The sequence below is a fragment of the Pseudopodoces humilis genome, chromosome 1, assembly GCF_049639895.1.
Source record: "Pseudopodoces humilis isolate 2021_Gansu_Grassland_sample_001 chromosome 1, ASM4963989v1, whole genome shotgun sequence".
NCBI classification, from domain to species: Eukaryota; Metazoa; Chordata; class Aves; order Passeriformes; family Paridae; genus Pseudopodoces; species Pseudopodoces humilis.
In genome coordinates, this window is record NC_142200.1 from 149919211 (window position 1) to 149933326 (window position 14116).

General features: G+C 44.9%; 1 protein-coding gene across 2 annotated transcripts; it reads right to left on the reverse strand.

Moving 5' to 3' along the window:
• Positions 1–48: 48 nt before the first annotated feature.
• On the reverse strand, positions 49–13636 carry ARF1 (ARF GTPase 1). Of its 2 annotated transcripts, XM_014256765.2 has the most exons (6): positions 13480–13609; positions 4597–4781; positions 4039–4218; positions 3306–3416; positions 2629–2753; positions 49–1650 (listed from the first exon to the last, which is right to left on the reverse strand). In XM_014256765.2, exons 3-6 carry the CDS (start codon positions 4184–4186, stop codon positions 1489–1491), a joined length of 546 nt encoding a protein of 181 aa, XP_014112240.1. In that variant the 5' UTR covers positions 4187–4218; positions 4597–4781; positions 13480–13609; the 3' UTR covers positions 49–1488. The 2 variants fall into 2 exon arrangements, with proteins under 2 accessions (XP_014112240.1, XP_005527855.1); XM_005527798.3 differs by lacking the exon at positions 4597–4781 and having other exon boundaries at positions 13480–13636.
• Positions 13637–14116: the final 480 nt, after the last annotated feature.

The following is a 14116-nucleotide window of genomic DNA, read 5'->3' on the forward strand; positions in this document are numbered from 1 at the left end:
GGATGTGGATCCCCTGCACAAAGATGATACAAACCAACACGATACCAGTGCAAGTTTCATGAAACTTTTTATTCAACAAGTATTTAATTATGATTCTGCCAAGATGATCGAATGAACAGCAAGGCATAAAAAACATGAAATAGTTAAGAGATTTTATTCTAATAGCTTTAATTACAGTGCTTGTTTGTCGAAATGAAAACTGAAAACAAGTATACAAAACAGTTGATTACTAGTTGTGTATTGAAAGCAATAAAGGTTTCCACAACACTAAATAAACCAGTTCTGATAGTTCCTCGAGTTAAAGTTTAACAGCTCCAGCTTCTTCAGTGTTTATCAAAATACAAAAGAAAAGTAAAGAGGTCTTTTTTTTATTTTTCTGATGGCAAATCTGAACCTTGCAGTATGAGGGATGCCAAGGGTTTTCACACATATACAGATATGGGATTGTTCCAAAATGGGATTGAATACTTGTAGAGTGGAATGACTCTCCAAACTCTCATGCTTTTTGTTTGTTTTCCCTAGACACTATACATAGATGTTTGGTGTTTTTCATGGCAATTCTTACGTTAAGTACAGTACTTTCTGCCTATAGAGCTTAGGACTAGGACAGGCTGTGCTTCCTGTGGAAAGGTTTTGCCTTCTGGAGTGGTTTACACACAAGAAAAGTACAAAACACTTTTTGACAAATATGACAGGCTAAAAATGTTGACTTCTGGAAATGATTCAAGTTCAATGGAAACAAGAAATCTCACCTGAACCAAAAGTCAGATGTTTAGCATGAGTCTGCAAAGCTCATCTAAACCAGGCTCGGGAAATCTTTGAACAGTTGTGAACGAAGATGAGCACAGACTACGAGCTACACAAAGAGCCAGAGATCTACTACTTATGATCTGTTCATTAAGCAGATGAAGCTAATTGGGTGTCAGTCATTGCTTCACCCTTTCAAAAGAATCAAGAGTCACCACATTAGAGCTGGAGCAGCAGAAGCGATGTCAAACGTCTGTGTGTTTTAAGTGTTTTTACTTTTCCTTGTCTATTTAAAAAAATACAGAATTCAGGTTAAAAACCAACCACCAAAATGGATCTCACAGATCTCACAACCCAACCAAGATCGAATCCAGCTCTACTGCACAAGGACTACTGGCAACCCTTACGTTATTAACCCACTTAATTCCCTTCCAGGTACTAAACAGTGACTTGATTCTTTACAATAAAAAAGCTGAGTAATATTGCATAGGAGTACCAGAAACTGCCTCATTGGAAACAAAAACTATTTACATTAAATAAGAAACCTAACTGTTTTCAGGCTTGTATTTGCCACATTTACAGCATGATGCAATATATACTGTGACAAAAAGAAATGAAAACAGCTTCCGGCACTCAATACCACAAAGTAGCACAGTTTGCCACATTAGAGTAAAGCGAAGGGCGAATAGGAGGAAATAAGAGGGAGGGGTGGAAAAAGAGGGAAGAGGAAGGTTTATGGTTTCATTTCTGGTTTCGGAGCTGATTGGACAACCAGTCCAGTCCTTCATAGAGACCGTCTCCACTAGTGGCACAGGTTGCCTGGATGTACCAGTTCCTGTGACGAAGAGAATGCAGTCCAAGTTTGTCTGTGATTTCTGCTGCATTCATGGCGTTCGGCAGGTCCTGAGGGAAGCAACAACAGTCATTCCCCACTCTTCACCACCAGCTTTAAAGGCATTTCAACAAAGTTAAGAGCTCTCAGAACTTCTCTTTCAGAAAACCCCAGTGGATTACTTTGATATTCAAGCTATTTCCCCAACACTGACAAAAGCCTGAAAGGTTTAACAACCCAATGTAAATCAACATTATGGAATATTTCATAGGGAAGTGAGACAGCTGATACCTGGATCCAGCCATTTCCCCAGTGCTGATACTGCTGACAATTCCAAGTCTGTTTCCACTCAGAGGTATCCTTTCTGTGACTGCAGTTATGATTTAAGATCAACTTTTATCACCCAGTACTACTCTGCTGAGCACAGCTTCTTTAGAGCCCACCCTTTCTGCTCCTGGACATGACTTAGGGCATCTTCACCCTTCCCAGTTGAGGCTGTGCAATCAGTGGAGCAGGATGTTATTCCCTCTTTACATTTCCTGCTCACATTTCAGGCCCTTGACACTTGGGGTTAAGCTGCCAAGACCTTTACAAGCAATAAACGGCAGAACTCTCAGCTAACTCTGAGGCCTGGGAGAGCCCAGCTCACAGGTCAACACAAGCACATTAAAACTCCAGTGCTTCCACCAACACCAGCAGTGCCCTCAAACACCCTAAATGAGGAATTTGGGGAGGTTCTGGCATTCCAGCATTCCTCTCTGGAGGAGGTTTGGGCAGGTGCCAACCTGGTTGAGCCATGTCAACCTGAAAATTCAAACTGATTTTTACTAAAACTGAAAACCTCTTAGCTAAGACTGTTTAAAGGATGCTCTTTTCAGATGAGAATTTAATCCACGGTTTTCTCCCTTCAACATACCTGAATGGCCATTTACTCTGAGTTTATTTATCATTACACTGAAAATATGAAAATCAAGGTCAAGATCTGGCACTCACAAAGATGCTGGAAGTTTTGAAGGGTTCTGACAGACAGACACCTTTCTTGGGCATACCTGTTTGTTAGCAAACACTAATAAAACAGCATCTCTGAGCTCATCTTCTGCCAACATTCTCATAAGCTCTTCTCTGGCCTCATTCACACGTTCTCTGTCATTGCTGTCAACCACAAAAATCAGACCTGGAAATAAGCAAACAAGAATAAACAAACTTGAAGTCTCATGTCTGAGAGAAAGTCTGTTCTTGCTGAAAGTTGGTGAAAACGTGTTGGTTTGCATTTGTTTTTGCAGCTTGGGTCCTCTTTCTACATAAGCACTTGGCATTTTCCAGGGAGCAGCAGCTCCTGAAATGCTGTCACAGGACTCAAAACACGCACATGGAAAAGGCCCAGCAGTGACAGAAGTGACAAACTCTCTGTTCATGGGGCTGCAGAGCTTCCAGTAAAGACTCTGCTTTGAAGTGAGGGCAGAGCTGTGATGCTGACAGAAGGAAAACAAACTCCTGAACTCGCTCTGAGTCAGAAGGAAGGACAAGGAAGACTGGTTTCTGGAATTCTTCCTATCCCTCTTTGAACCTGCAGTGGCTTGAGAGAAGAACCAGAGCAGCACACCAACACACCCTTTTATAACAATATTTCCACTCCCCTCCAAGAAACTTGCAAGATTAACTTGGTGAAGACAGTGAAAAACTCTCTTAGATTGTGGAAAGCTGGGAATGAGGTGTGTGGACTCACCTTGTGTGTTCTGGAAGTAGTGGCGCCAGAGCGGTCTGATCTTGTCCTGACCGCCCACGTCCCACACTGTGAAGCTGATGTTCTTGTATTCTACTGTTTCCACATTGAAACCTAAAAAGAGATTGTGGCATAAATCTCAGTTAAACATAACTGCCCTGTTGTATTTAGCAAGTCACACTCAGACTGTCATCATTTAAAAAAAGTTCAGTTAAAACTGGAATTACTTTAAACTGGCAGAATCCTGTGCTGAAGTTCTCGAAGCAGACAGACATGGGTTGACCTGCTCCCACCATCACCCCAATGAACAAATCTAATTGCTCTCTGAGCAGCTACAAGAAACAAACTATGTTGCCAAAAAAAAAACAACAAACAAACAAACAAACACAACCACACCCAAACTCCCCTGAGTTTTAAGAGCTGCAAATCTCAATCCCTCCAATAAAAAAAAATTTAAAAAAGGTGAACCCTCTGCTACTCAGTCTGATTGACATGATACCACAACAGCCTGGGAGACAAACTGCCTTTCTGTGGCCCATAAAGGCTCATTCCACAAACAACTGATGAGAGGGAATGGAGTGAGAAAAGCGTTACAATCTCCTCCCATGGCAGAACATTTGGCTGTGCCATCTTCACACCATGGATTTAACAAGTGTTTGTTCTGACAGACAAGTCACTTAAATCAGCTGAGACCCAAATCTCAAAGCCATCAGTTAGAGAAACATAAAACTCTTACCTATAGTAGGGATAGTAGTTACTATTTCACCAAGTTTAAGTTTGTACAAAATAGTTGTCTTTCCTGCAGCATCCAGGCCAACCATTAGAATACGCATTTCTTTTTTGCCAAAAAGGCCTTTGAAGAGGTTAGCAAAAATATTTCCCATGGTTGAGATATGTTCTCACTGGCCAGTAAAGTCTGGAGGAAAAAAGATCAGAGTATCACTCATGAGTTACCAACAGTGTGTTCTGACCACTACATAAAAACCACAAAAAAACCAGAAGTAAGAGATAATGTGAATCATTTATAGACACTCCAGCCACCACTGAACATTTTTCCCCCACTGAAGCAACACAAAGATGAACAGATGTGCCAAAACTCAGTGCTCATGAAATGACTCAGCTTTAAGTGCTTGAAATGCTTCAAATATTCTTTCAGAGGTTTCAGCATTAATTGCTGTTCTCAAACTTCTGCTTGCAAAATTCATGCAGCATTTCAGATACTTTGCTCCCCATTGTTATGGGATAATTAATCTGCAAAAAAGAGTCACCATGAAACAAATTTTTCCCAACTGACCTGCAGATAACAAGTTTTTGCTTAGCACAGCAATAGCTGGTCCTTCTTTTGGGAAGGAAACTGAATACAGCTTGGATTTTCTGCTACTCAGAACAGTTTCCTTCCTCTCCATCCCCGAGGAAATGGTGTGTGAACAGCACATAAACACAGAGCAGTTACTTTCATTAACAGCGGAGGGAGACCTTCTGTAGGAAGCAAATCCACATTTAATCAAACTTAACTACAGAGAATTAACAGCCACATTAAAAGAGCAGGTTCAGGGATGAGCATTTCCTTCACAGCCAACACTCCTGCCTGGATGATTAAAGTGATTAATATCAGGAGGGGCTTCCTGTTAGGAACTGCAGAAGCTGCCTCTGCACTCCAGCCTCAGACACTTCCCTGTGCCCCTGGGACCTGACCCATCCCATCACAAATTTCCCCCCTCTTTCCAACCTTACCCCTGCACACTTTACAGCAGGATTGAAATCTCCACAAGAACTTTGCTGTGCTTATTACAAGGCATGAGAAAACAGCCTAGAAGCTCCACAGACCAGAGACAATTCACACCCTCCCTGCTGCAGGCTCTAGAAGCTCTCAGATCTCAGTTAAGAAGAGAAAGAGCCCAACTGAAAATTCAAGTTTCAGATGAGATGCATGAACAACCAATACATTCAAAGTATGAGCTTCCTGTAAACCAAATCAAATTTAAAGCATAACATGAAGTTTGAATCATCTCCGGAAATATTCTGTATTTCATGATGAAGCTGTACTTGAAGCAAAACTCTCCCTAGAAAGAGGCTTTACAGAATATCCATTTAAGAACATTAAAGCAAGATTTGGATTGAAAAGCATACCACAACACAAAAGCCTTTTCCCACTCTCTTTAGTCCTAGTCATGTCTGAAGCCCAGCTTCCCCACCCTGCACTGGGAAAGGGCCGAGCAGTTCTGTCCTCTTCAGGAAGCTTTGCTGGATACAATTTTTAACCCAAAAGTCAAACTCTGAAACATTAACCAAGTCACGTGTCTAAGCACCCACAGCTCCACAGGGAAGTTCAGAGTCCACTCGAGTCCCTGCAGGATGTCAAACCCCACACACCAACTTGCTGAAGCAACTCCAGTCAGAGATCCATTTCGGTTATATGGCTGAACCTTTAAAACCAAACTCCTCTACAAACCAGACTGGGCAGCCTGGGGATTAAAACCAAAGGGGAGGTTTAGAAGTTCTATTATTCCCCCATTTCCTTTTGTATTTCTGCAGCATGACCATGGATATTCCACTCCCACTGGAATATATGAAGGCTGTATAAACAGGAAGGTTAATTAGGAAGCAGAGAAAACAGTTTTGCTGCAGTCTCCATCTCTCCACAGCAGGAAATCTCCCATCCCAACCCACAGCACAGTTCTCACCGGGCTGGAGGGCAGGGAGGCTGTAAAGCTTTTCTTTGTCTGGCTGCTCATGCCACTTCTATCTCCTGCTTCATCTGGAAAGCAGCAGTCAGGGCTCAACTGTGACCTTTTACCAGAGCTCACAGAAAGGGACTGCAAGAACTTCTGCAGCAAGAGAACCTTAGAAGCCTGCACAAAGAATGCCTTTCTTTGGTTTGCACACGTTTAAAAGCATAATAGGTTATCAAATGCTTGGACTGATCACAGTAATTATGTAAAAGAGCAAAATCCTATCATTTACATCCATGACATCGTTCCACACACTGGAGAAATCACAGGTTGCTGAACAAGTTGCTTGTCCTTGGCACTAAGAGCAGTGAATCCCGTTAGATCCCCGTTTCCGTGGCAGCTATTTCCAGGTCAAGCCTGCCCTTTGCCATTGAAGCTGCTTTTATACCACCCATCCTCCCTATTTTTACTTTTTATGAAGAATAAGAAGTTAAGATCCATTTAAGCACTTGGTTTCCATTTCCCTCTTGTTCTCTTCCACATACCTCCTATCCAAACCCATTCTGTAACTTTATTTGGTACTTCAGGGTAGGTGGCATTACAAAAAGTCACGTTTATTTTTATAGGCAGCACAGCATAGTTTACAGCCCACTCCTGCAAGAAAAGTGTGTTTACAAGTTGACTAAAACGTAGCTGAATTCTTGCTGTCTAAAATTAAAAAAAAAACAAAACAGGAGAAATTTTTCTGCAGAACTCCCACAAACTGTTTTGGTTCCCATCAGGGCTTTTTTTTGGATGGGGCTCGGGCAGGGTCCCTGTCCTCACCATGGGTGGGACCATCCCCTGAGCAGAAATCACTGATGTTCATCTCTTCCCACAGGGAAGGAACTCACAGGCCATGGTTTGTACTCCACATTCCTCTCCCTGCATTGCCACAGGAACTTCCCCGATGGGCCTGAGCTGCTTTGGCTGCCTCTGTTAATACAGCTCAGCTGAGGGATCACGCGACTGCTCCCTCTGCACTCCAGGAACGAGCTTTAATTCCCATTCCAGCCCATTACTTGCACCATGAGTCTTCAATTTCCTCGTATATGAAGTTAAGCAAAAAACCCTGTTATTTTTTTCAGGCATCATCACCCCTTGCAATGTGTACCCTGACTCACCAATATCAGACCTGTATTCCTTACTGAAGTTTAACTTTCTCCTTCCCTCCACTCAAATGTTGTCAGTAATTGCTACAAAGAGCATAAGTTGAATAAAATTCCTGAAAACATAAAAGACTAAGGCTTGTGAGCTGCTTGTAGTGCTTGAGCACATCTTCAAAAGAGGGATCCATCAGGCTAAGTGGGAAGATTTGAGTATGAAAGAGAACGATTTGAATAAACAGCACAGACTACTTTCGCAGAGCTCAGTGCGTATTTTCCCTCAGTACAACTCCAGCTTCTGGAAACACTCAGCATCCCTGACCAGACCCAGTTCACTCCAGCACTGAAGTGTCTGTCTGTCTGTCCCACTGCCCGTGGAAGGCCTACAGCACTTTAACCCACCGCACTCCACCTCAGCAGCACTAAAACCCGTCAGGCAGGTTCGGCTAAGATACAATGTGCCATTGGTAAACAGCAGCGCTGCAGTTCAATGGGCAAGTTGCAGTTTCATTTCATGAAACAAAAGTATTTTCAGCCGCCCGTTTCCTAGTAAGCGATACATTCAGATAAGCCATGAGGAGAACAGGCAGCCTTTGCAGAGAAGCTGGCAGTGAGAAGTTAAAAATGAATGAGAGTCTGCAACAGCAGCAGCCCGGTGGTTGTTAAAGTGATACAGCCCATGAGGAAGAAGCAGAATCTGCTTTTATTAATTGTAGTGGTTAGAGTAAGAGCTCTGAGGAATATCTCAAGGCCAAAGAGCACTAAACACTTAATCATCCTGCAGCATTTTATATTCAAACGTACATTAATGCATCTGAATGTCATTTCATTCAGGCTGCTTATCATGAGAAGTCCAATCTGCTGCTTGACCTCCAAACTCCTTGGGTGAGCTTGGTTAACAACCCCACGGATGTATGACCAGAAGGATGTGCAGGCCATCAAAGACAGCATAATACACCTTGAAAATCCCACAGAACCTCAGTTTTACACCTCTGGGAAAGTTATTTTTGACCACATAGAGATTAAACTTCCCTGAGACAAGAACTCTATTTCATTTAAGTTTACACCATTTCTTTAAACATACCAGAGACAAAATGAGAGGCTGAGGATGCCATATGCATTATTTAGTCAAATTGCAATATAGAAATACATTTATTTCACTTCTATGGACCAGCACTTACCACATAAAGCTCCCACAGCGAAAAAATAACACTCCAAGCTCTGCAAGTGTTAAAATCAAGCTTGCTGGGCCCGTCATTTTGGCAATCTGAAAATCCCAGCAGCCATGAATATGGCAAGGGGTTGGAACCAGAGGAACTTTAAGGTCCCTTCCAACCCAAACCATTCTAGGATTTTATGGTTCTGTGGCAAGATCAGTCAAGGAAAGTTCAAGCCTCTGTCCCTCCCCTGCACAGCAGGCTGGGGTAGAGGTACAGAGGGCATTTGCTGTCTCTGGGAGCTGTTCCTATCCTGTTTTAAATGCCCGTTTCAAGGAGAGAGAAACACGTCACCACTACCAATGACACACTGAGCTACACAGCTACTATCAGACAAAATATTAAAGCATGGGTAAAAGCCCCAACAGCTGCAGGTTTACCAAAAAGCTCCTTCCTGCACCTTCTTCCATTTGCTTGGGCACCTTGGCACGTAAAAGTGGCCTGTTTATAAAGGCAGTGGATTCACTACCAAAATTCCATCGCCAATTAAAGGAAAATCTACTTGATATTGGTCTAAGCTTTAACTCCATGTCTAAAACAATTAGAAAACCCCCAAATCCATAATTCCTAACCTGCTATTAACATACTGGTTCTATCAGTCACAGGGGAACAAAAAATGGATCAATTTGTTATTTACCAGAAATACTGATTTGAAATTCAGCCAGCTATCACTAGTTGGCCTGAACCATTCTTTCTCCTTTATAGCATTCTAGAATGTTTTAAATTAAATTATCAAGAGAAGCAAAATATTCACACAAGAGATCACCAAACCAATGTGCAAATAAGAGGTGAGAAAGCATTTTTTAAAAAACTCATGCAATTCCAACAGCTGTTACTGGTGTAATGTGCAAGAACAACTGGCAAATAATTTAAAGTACAAATCTAACCCGACAGCTTGTTCTTAACAATATAAAGTGTGATTTAAAGGAGAATGTGAGAAGAGAGCCAACAAGAATAGAACACTGCTAAAATTCAGGATTAATCTACAGCCCCAGTGTTTCACACCCCCACTCAGCAGGGAACAGGACTGATGTGTTCTCTTGAACTTGAAATAATTTCTTTACAGATTAAAGCGTTCTGTTACGGCAAATTTTGGAAACACCTCTTTAAATATAGCCAGGGTGGCCCAATACACTATTCCAGTACAGTTACATTCAACTATTTTTAGAAACTGTTTACTGGCCTTCAACATCTGCTAAGCTGAGAGATGACAACTTCCCAACTCCTTTAACTTTGGGGCCTTAACACTGAAATTTAGCTCAGATAATTTGGATCTGAGTTCCTTTAGACCGTATCAATATGAGTAGGCATGGATGACGTGTAAAATGAAAGAGCAGCCAACAAGCAGGCCGGGCCCTTTCTTCACCAGGTGATTCATTATCCTGCACAAACAGCACTGTAATAAAGGCCATGCCAACAACATCTTCCCAGAGCTCTTCATTAATATTAAGTCCTAACTCCTTTATAATTTTAACCATGAGAACCAGAGGAGTGTTAACTGGAAATCAGCACTGACCACTGCAAACATTTCCCCCCAGTTTACACTGGGGGTGCTTCTGCCAAGTTTGGGATGGAAAAGGTGTCCTGAAGGATCCTAACCTGGTTATTGGAGGGAAAAGGTAGCAGCACTGAAATCAAAGTTAAAGATACAAAACTGTGCTGGCATCTAAATACAGACTGCTGGATTTGGCCACCAAAGGCTTGCAGGGTTTAACTAATAAAAATGGGTCCAAAAGCACTGTGCGTGTCCAAGGCAGATGGAGGACAAGCCAAGCACAGGTGGGACACCAGGTGAAAGGAAATCTCCTTGTCCAGCACCTTTGTTTAACCCAAGGAGGTTGAACACCCCACTGCCTACACACCTTACCCAGACAGAACATTTCCCACATGCTGGAACATTCTCTTGAGAGCACTGGGCTTGGACTGGCAGAAAACAGAAAATAGTTTCACTTACAAGATCAAAACAAGGACAAAAGAGGGAGAATTTCCTTTGGGGTCATGCCCATTTCTCAGACTCACTCCTAAAATAACGGCCAGAATAAAAAGGGTCAGAATCAAAGAGAGTAGGTTGCTTGACTTGATACTCAAATCCCTAACCAGAATTATTCCTTTATTCTCACCTTCAAGCAGGGAAAGCAAACTGCTGCTGTTTCACAACAAAACCTCCAATTATTTTAAAGATTTATACACTACCATAACCCGAGAGCACACAAACCAACCCAGAGGAAAAACAGGTATCTGGTCTGAAAAATATCTTATTTAAAGCACAGGCTGACTAGTGAAAAGCACAGAGGAAGCTGCGTCCATGCCCTCCCTGCCCAGGAAATACTGTGGTGACAATAATGCAGTTATGAACCCCAAGAATGGCCTGTGCCTTTGTGCTCACCAGTTCAGCACCGTGTACACTGGTGAGAACTGGTGGGTACAAAGAATTTCTTTTCAGATAAGCAGTGCACAGTTGGGGTGTTTTTTTGGTTTTGAGGCTGAATTGTTCCCGAGTTCAAAATCTTCAATTTTAAGCCAAATATCCTGTTATTCATTCCCAGGAACTGGGCACTAAGTCAACATTTACACTCCTAGTAGAAATGGCAAGAACTCACACGAGAGCTCCATCCAGCAATGAAATTGGCTTATGGTTTGGGGGAAATGTCAAGGCAGAAGCTCTGAGTTGTGAGGTACCAGAGCAGTGGGTGAACAAGAGCTGTGTTAGACACCAGAGTTTTATTAGAACTGAAACATCAGCAGAAGCTCCACCACAGCCCCTCAGACGTTTGCGTATGTTAAAAATAAGGAATAAAATCGGATACTCGCAAGCAGAAAGAAAAAAATGCTGAATTACACAGAAAAAACAGCTGCTGTAGTAGGAAGCTGATTCTGAACTTCTTTACTCATCAGTTAAAGAAAGGAATGGCGCCAGCTCTAACACAAGCTCTGTAGCATTCCAGGAGCAGAACTTCCAAGAGATTTCTAAAAAAAGAATCAGAACTATTCCTTTGCAGATAAAGTTAGCTCACGTTCACCAAATTTATCCACTGTAAAGGAAGCTGGATGCTCGGGAAGGCTATTGAAATCCTTAAGAAGTCTTGCTTGAAAGCCCATCCTTAAAAATAAGAGGTTGTTTTAGAAATAAAAGCCTCTGGGATGTGTAAAGGTGATTCTTTAAATTTCACCACTGCCAATTCAGCTGGAATCCTGGGTTTTGAGCTTTTCCTCCTTCCACCAATTCATGTCACCAATGGGCTTAGCTAATAATTATCTATATAAATGCTCCTGCTTGAAGCAGCTGGAGCACAGCACACTGTGGAGAATTCCCAGGAGCAGAATCCAGCCCCTACTCCCACACATGCTTGGTTTGCCTTGAAAAGCTGTGCCTGGTCCTCCCCCAACTTGGTCAGCATGACTAACACTCACAGGGAACTCGGTGCACGAGCACAGCCCCTGCCAGGCCCTTCCACATTCCAACTATTTCACAACCTAGGAAATGTTCAGAGAAACCAATCTGAGATCCTCAGACCATTTACACCGAGGGGTTTGACTTTTAACAGGATTTACATCACAAACACAAAGTTGTTCTGAGGGGAGGGTGGCTCTGCTTGAGCCATTTTAATTCCTGATGCTCCACCGCAGGAAGCACCAACAAACTTGGCAAAGCTGTGGAGTTTGAGTTGCAGGAGGTTCAATCGAGGTGAGTTTCCTTACCCTTTCACCCGATGCAATTATTACAACAGGGAAAGCAGCCCAACAGGGCTCTCCAGCACTGCAGACATGTTTGTAAGCAGAGAGCAAATCAGTGGCATCAGACCAACCCCAAGAACTTTCCTTTCAGAGAATCCCTTTATCCATAAAGCTACACTTTTATTCCATTGCAAACCTCATGAATGAAAGCAAAATAGCAATCCTCCATTTCAGCCACACTTCCTTTTTTTTTCCCCTCACAGAAGCGCTCCAAATGAGCAGCAAAAATAGCAATAAAGATATTGCAGAATGACCTTGGAAAAATCCACTTTGCCTCGGTTTCTCCGCCTGGAAAATAAGGTTAATGGAATACCCTGCAAAGGGCTGCTGTAAACCTCACAAGACAAAACTCGAAGTATTAAATAAATACTCGAAATTTTAGTTATTGACAAAGCTACAATTTCAACACCAGACCTCTGGTCACGACTCTAATCAACCTGTGGAATTTACTTTGGCAGGGGCAGAGCAGCAAAGCCACAAGGTCAATGTCAAACACGACAACATTTGGGGCAGTTTTATGCCCGGCAGAGTTTTGGTCTCGCTCTACTGGGGCAGAGCCGGGCTATCACTTCATCACACCGAGGTTTATCAGCCCCAAAGTATCACGTTCAGTCAGGATAGAGTATTTTCAGACAGAATATAATATCCTCCCACCGGGAGCTGCTCCGCCAAGGAAAGCTGATCTCCCACACCACCCAAGCCCCGATGGATGGCAAACAAGAGTTGTTTGCTCCAGGATAAAGCTCAACTCCTCAGCCCAGCAAAAAATACCAACTCAGCAGCCAAAGGCTTACGGTGAAACAACCTCTGCCCCGCGAGCTTCATCCGAGCCTCGTCTGCCCCACCAGACGAGGGGTTTCGGGGGGAGAGGAGGAGGAGGAAATGCCTCTCCTTCCTCGGAGCCGTCCACGGGCGGGGCAGGGGCCGGAATGAGCGAGTTTAGGGAAGGGAGGACAAGCCCATCCCGTCTAATCCCATCGCTAGAGGGAGCGGAGAGGGGCCTTGTGAAGCTGCTGGCTAGATGGAGCGATTCCCCTTTCCCACTCCTGCCTATCCCACCCCTTCCCACCCCATCCCACCCACAAGCAGGGAAGCGAAAGGCCCAACTCGCCCCCCCACCCCCCGCCCCAAAGACGTGGAGGGGGGGACGGATGGGGCAGCGCCGCTCCCGGAGGCCTCTGGTCCTGTGCGGAAAAAGGAAGGAGTAGGGATAAGATGGAATGCGAAGGAATTAAAAGGAATGAGAAGGAAAGAGGAGGAAAGAACAGCCCGGCCCCGCTTCCTCAGCGCCCGCCGCCGCCTCCCCTTAGCGCCAAGGCCGAGGGATGCGGGCGGGGGCGCGGCGCTGCGGCCCGGGGAGGAAAAAAAGGCTCGAAAGGAGGGAAGAAGAAGGTGTCGGCAAACCCACCGGCGTCGTCGGGAGCCGCGGGCCGTGGGTCTGGCTGCGCTCGGAGGGTCCCGCTCGGAGCCCGCTCGCCCCGGCCGCGATCCGCCCTGGAGCACAAGATGGCGGCGCGATGCGGCCACGTCAGTGCCCGCCCCGCGCGAGGCACCACGGGGAAGCGAGGAGGGAGAGGGGGGCGTGGCCTGAACGGAGTAGGCGTGGCCAAGGCGGCCTGCCGCAAGGCCGGGGTGAGCGGGGGCGTGGCCTAGAGACGCAGTGGGCGTGGCTACAGCGGGAGCGGCAGCCCTGGTAGGACGGGGGCGTGACCTGAACTGAGTAGGCGTGGCCACGGCGGGAGCCGCGGCTCGGGGGCGTGGTCAAGCCGCAGGCCACGCCCACTCGCTGGCGCGTGACCGGACGCGGCGCGCGGCGCGCGCGGGGGCCGGGATCCCCCCGGGATTGCGGGAATGGGTTCGGGATCGTGGGGACCGTGCCTGCCCTTCCTGCACAGCTCCCCTATCGCTGCACCCCGCCCTCCCCTTCACTGCCCTGTGGCCTTTCCTGCGCTCTTCTCACTTCCCTGCACCATTTCCTCTTCCCCACCCCGTTCCCCTTTCCCTGCACCATTTCCTCTTTCCTGTCCCGTTCCCCTTTCCCTGCA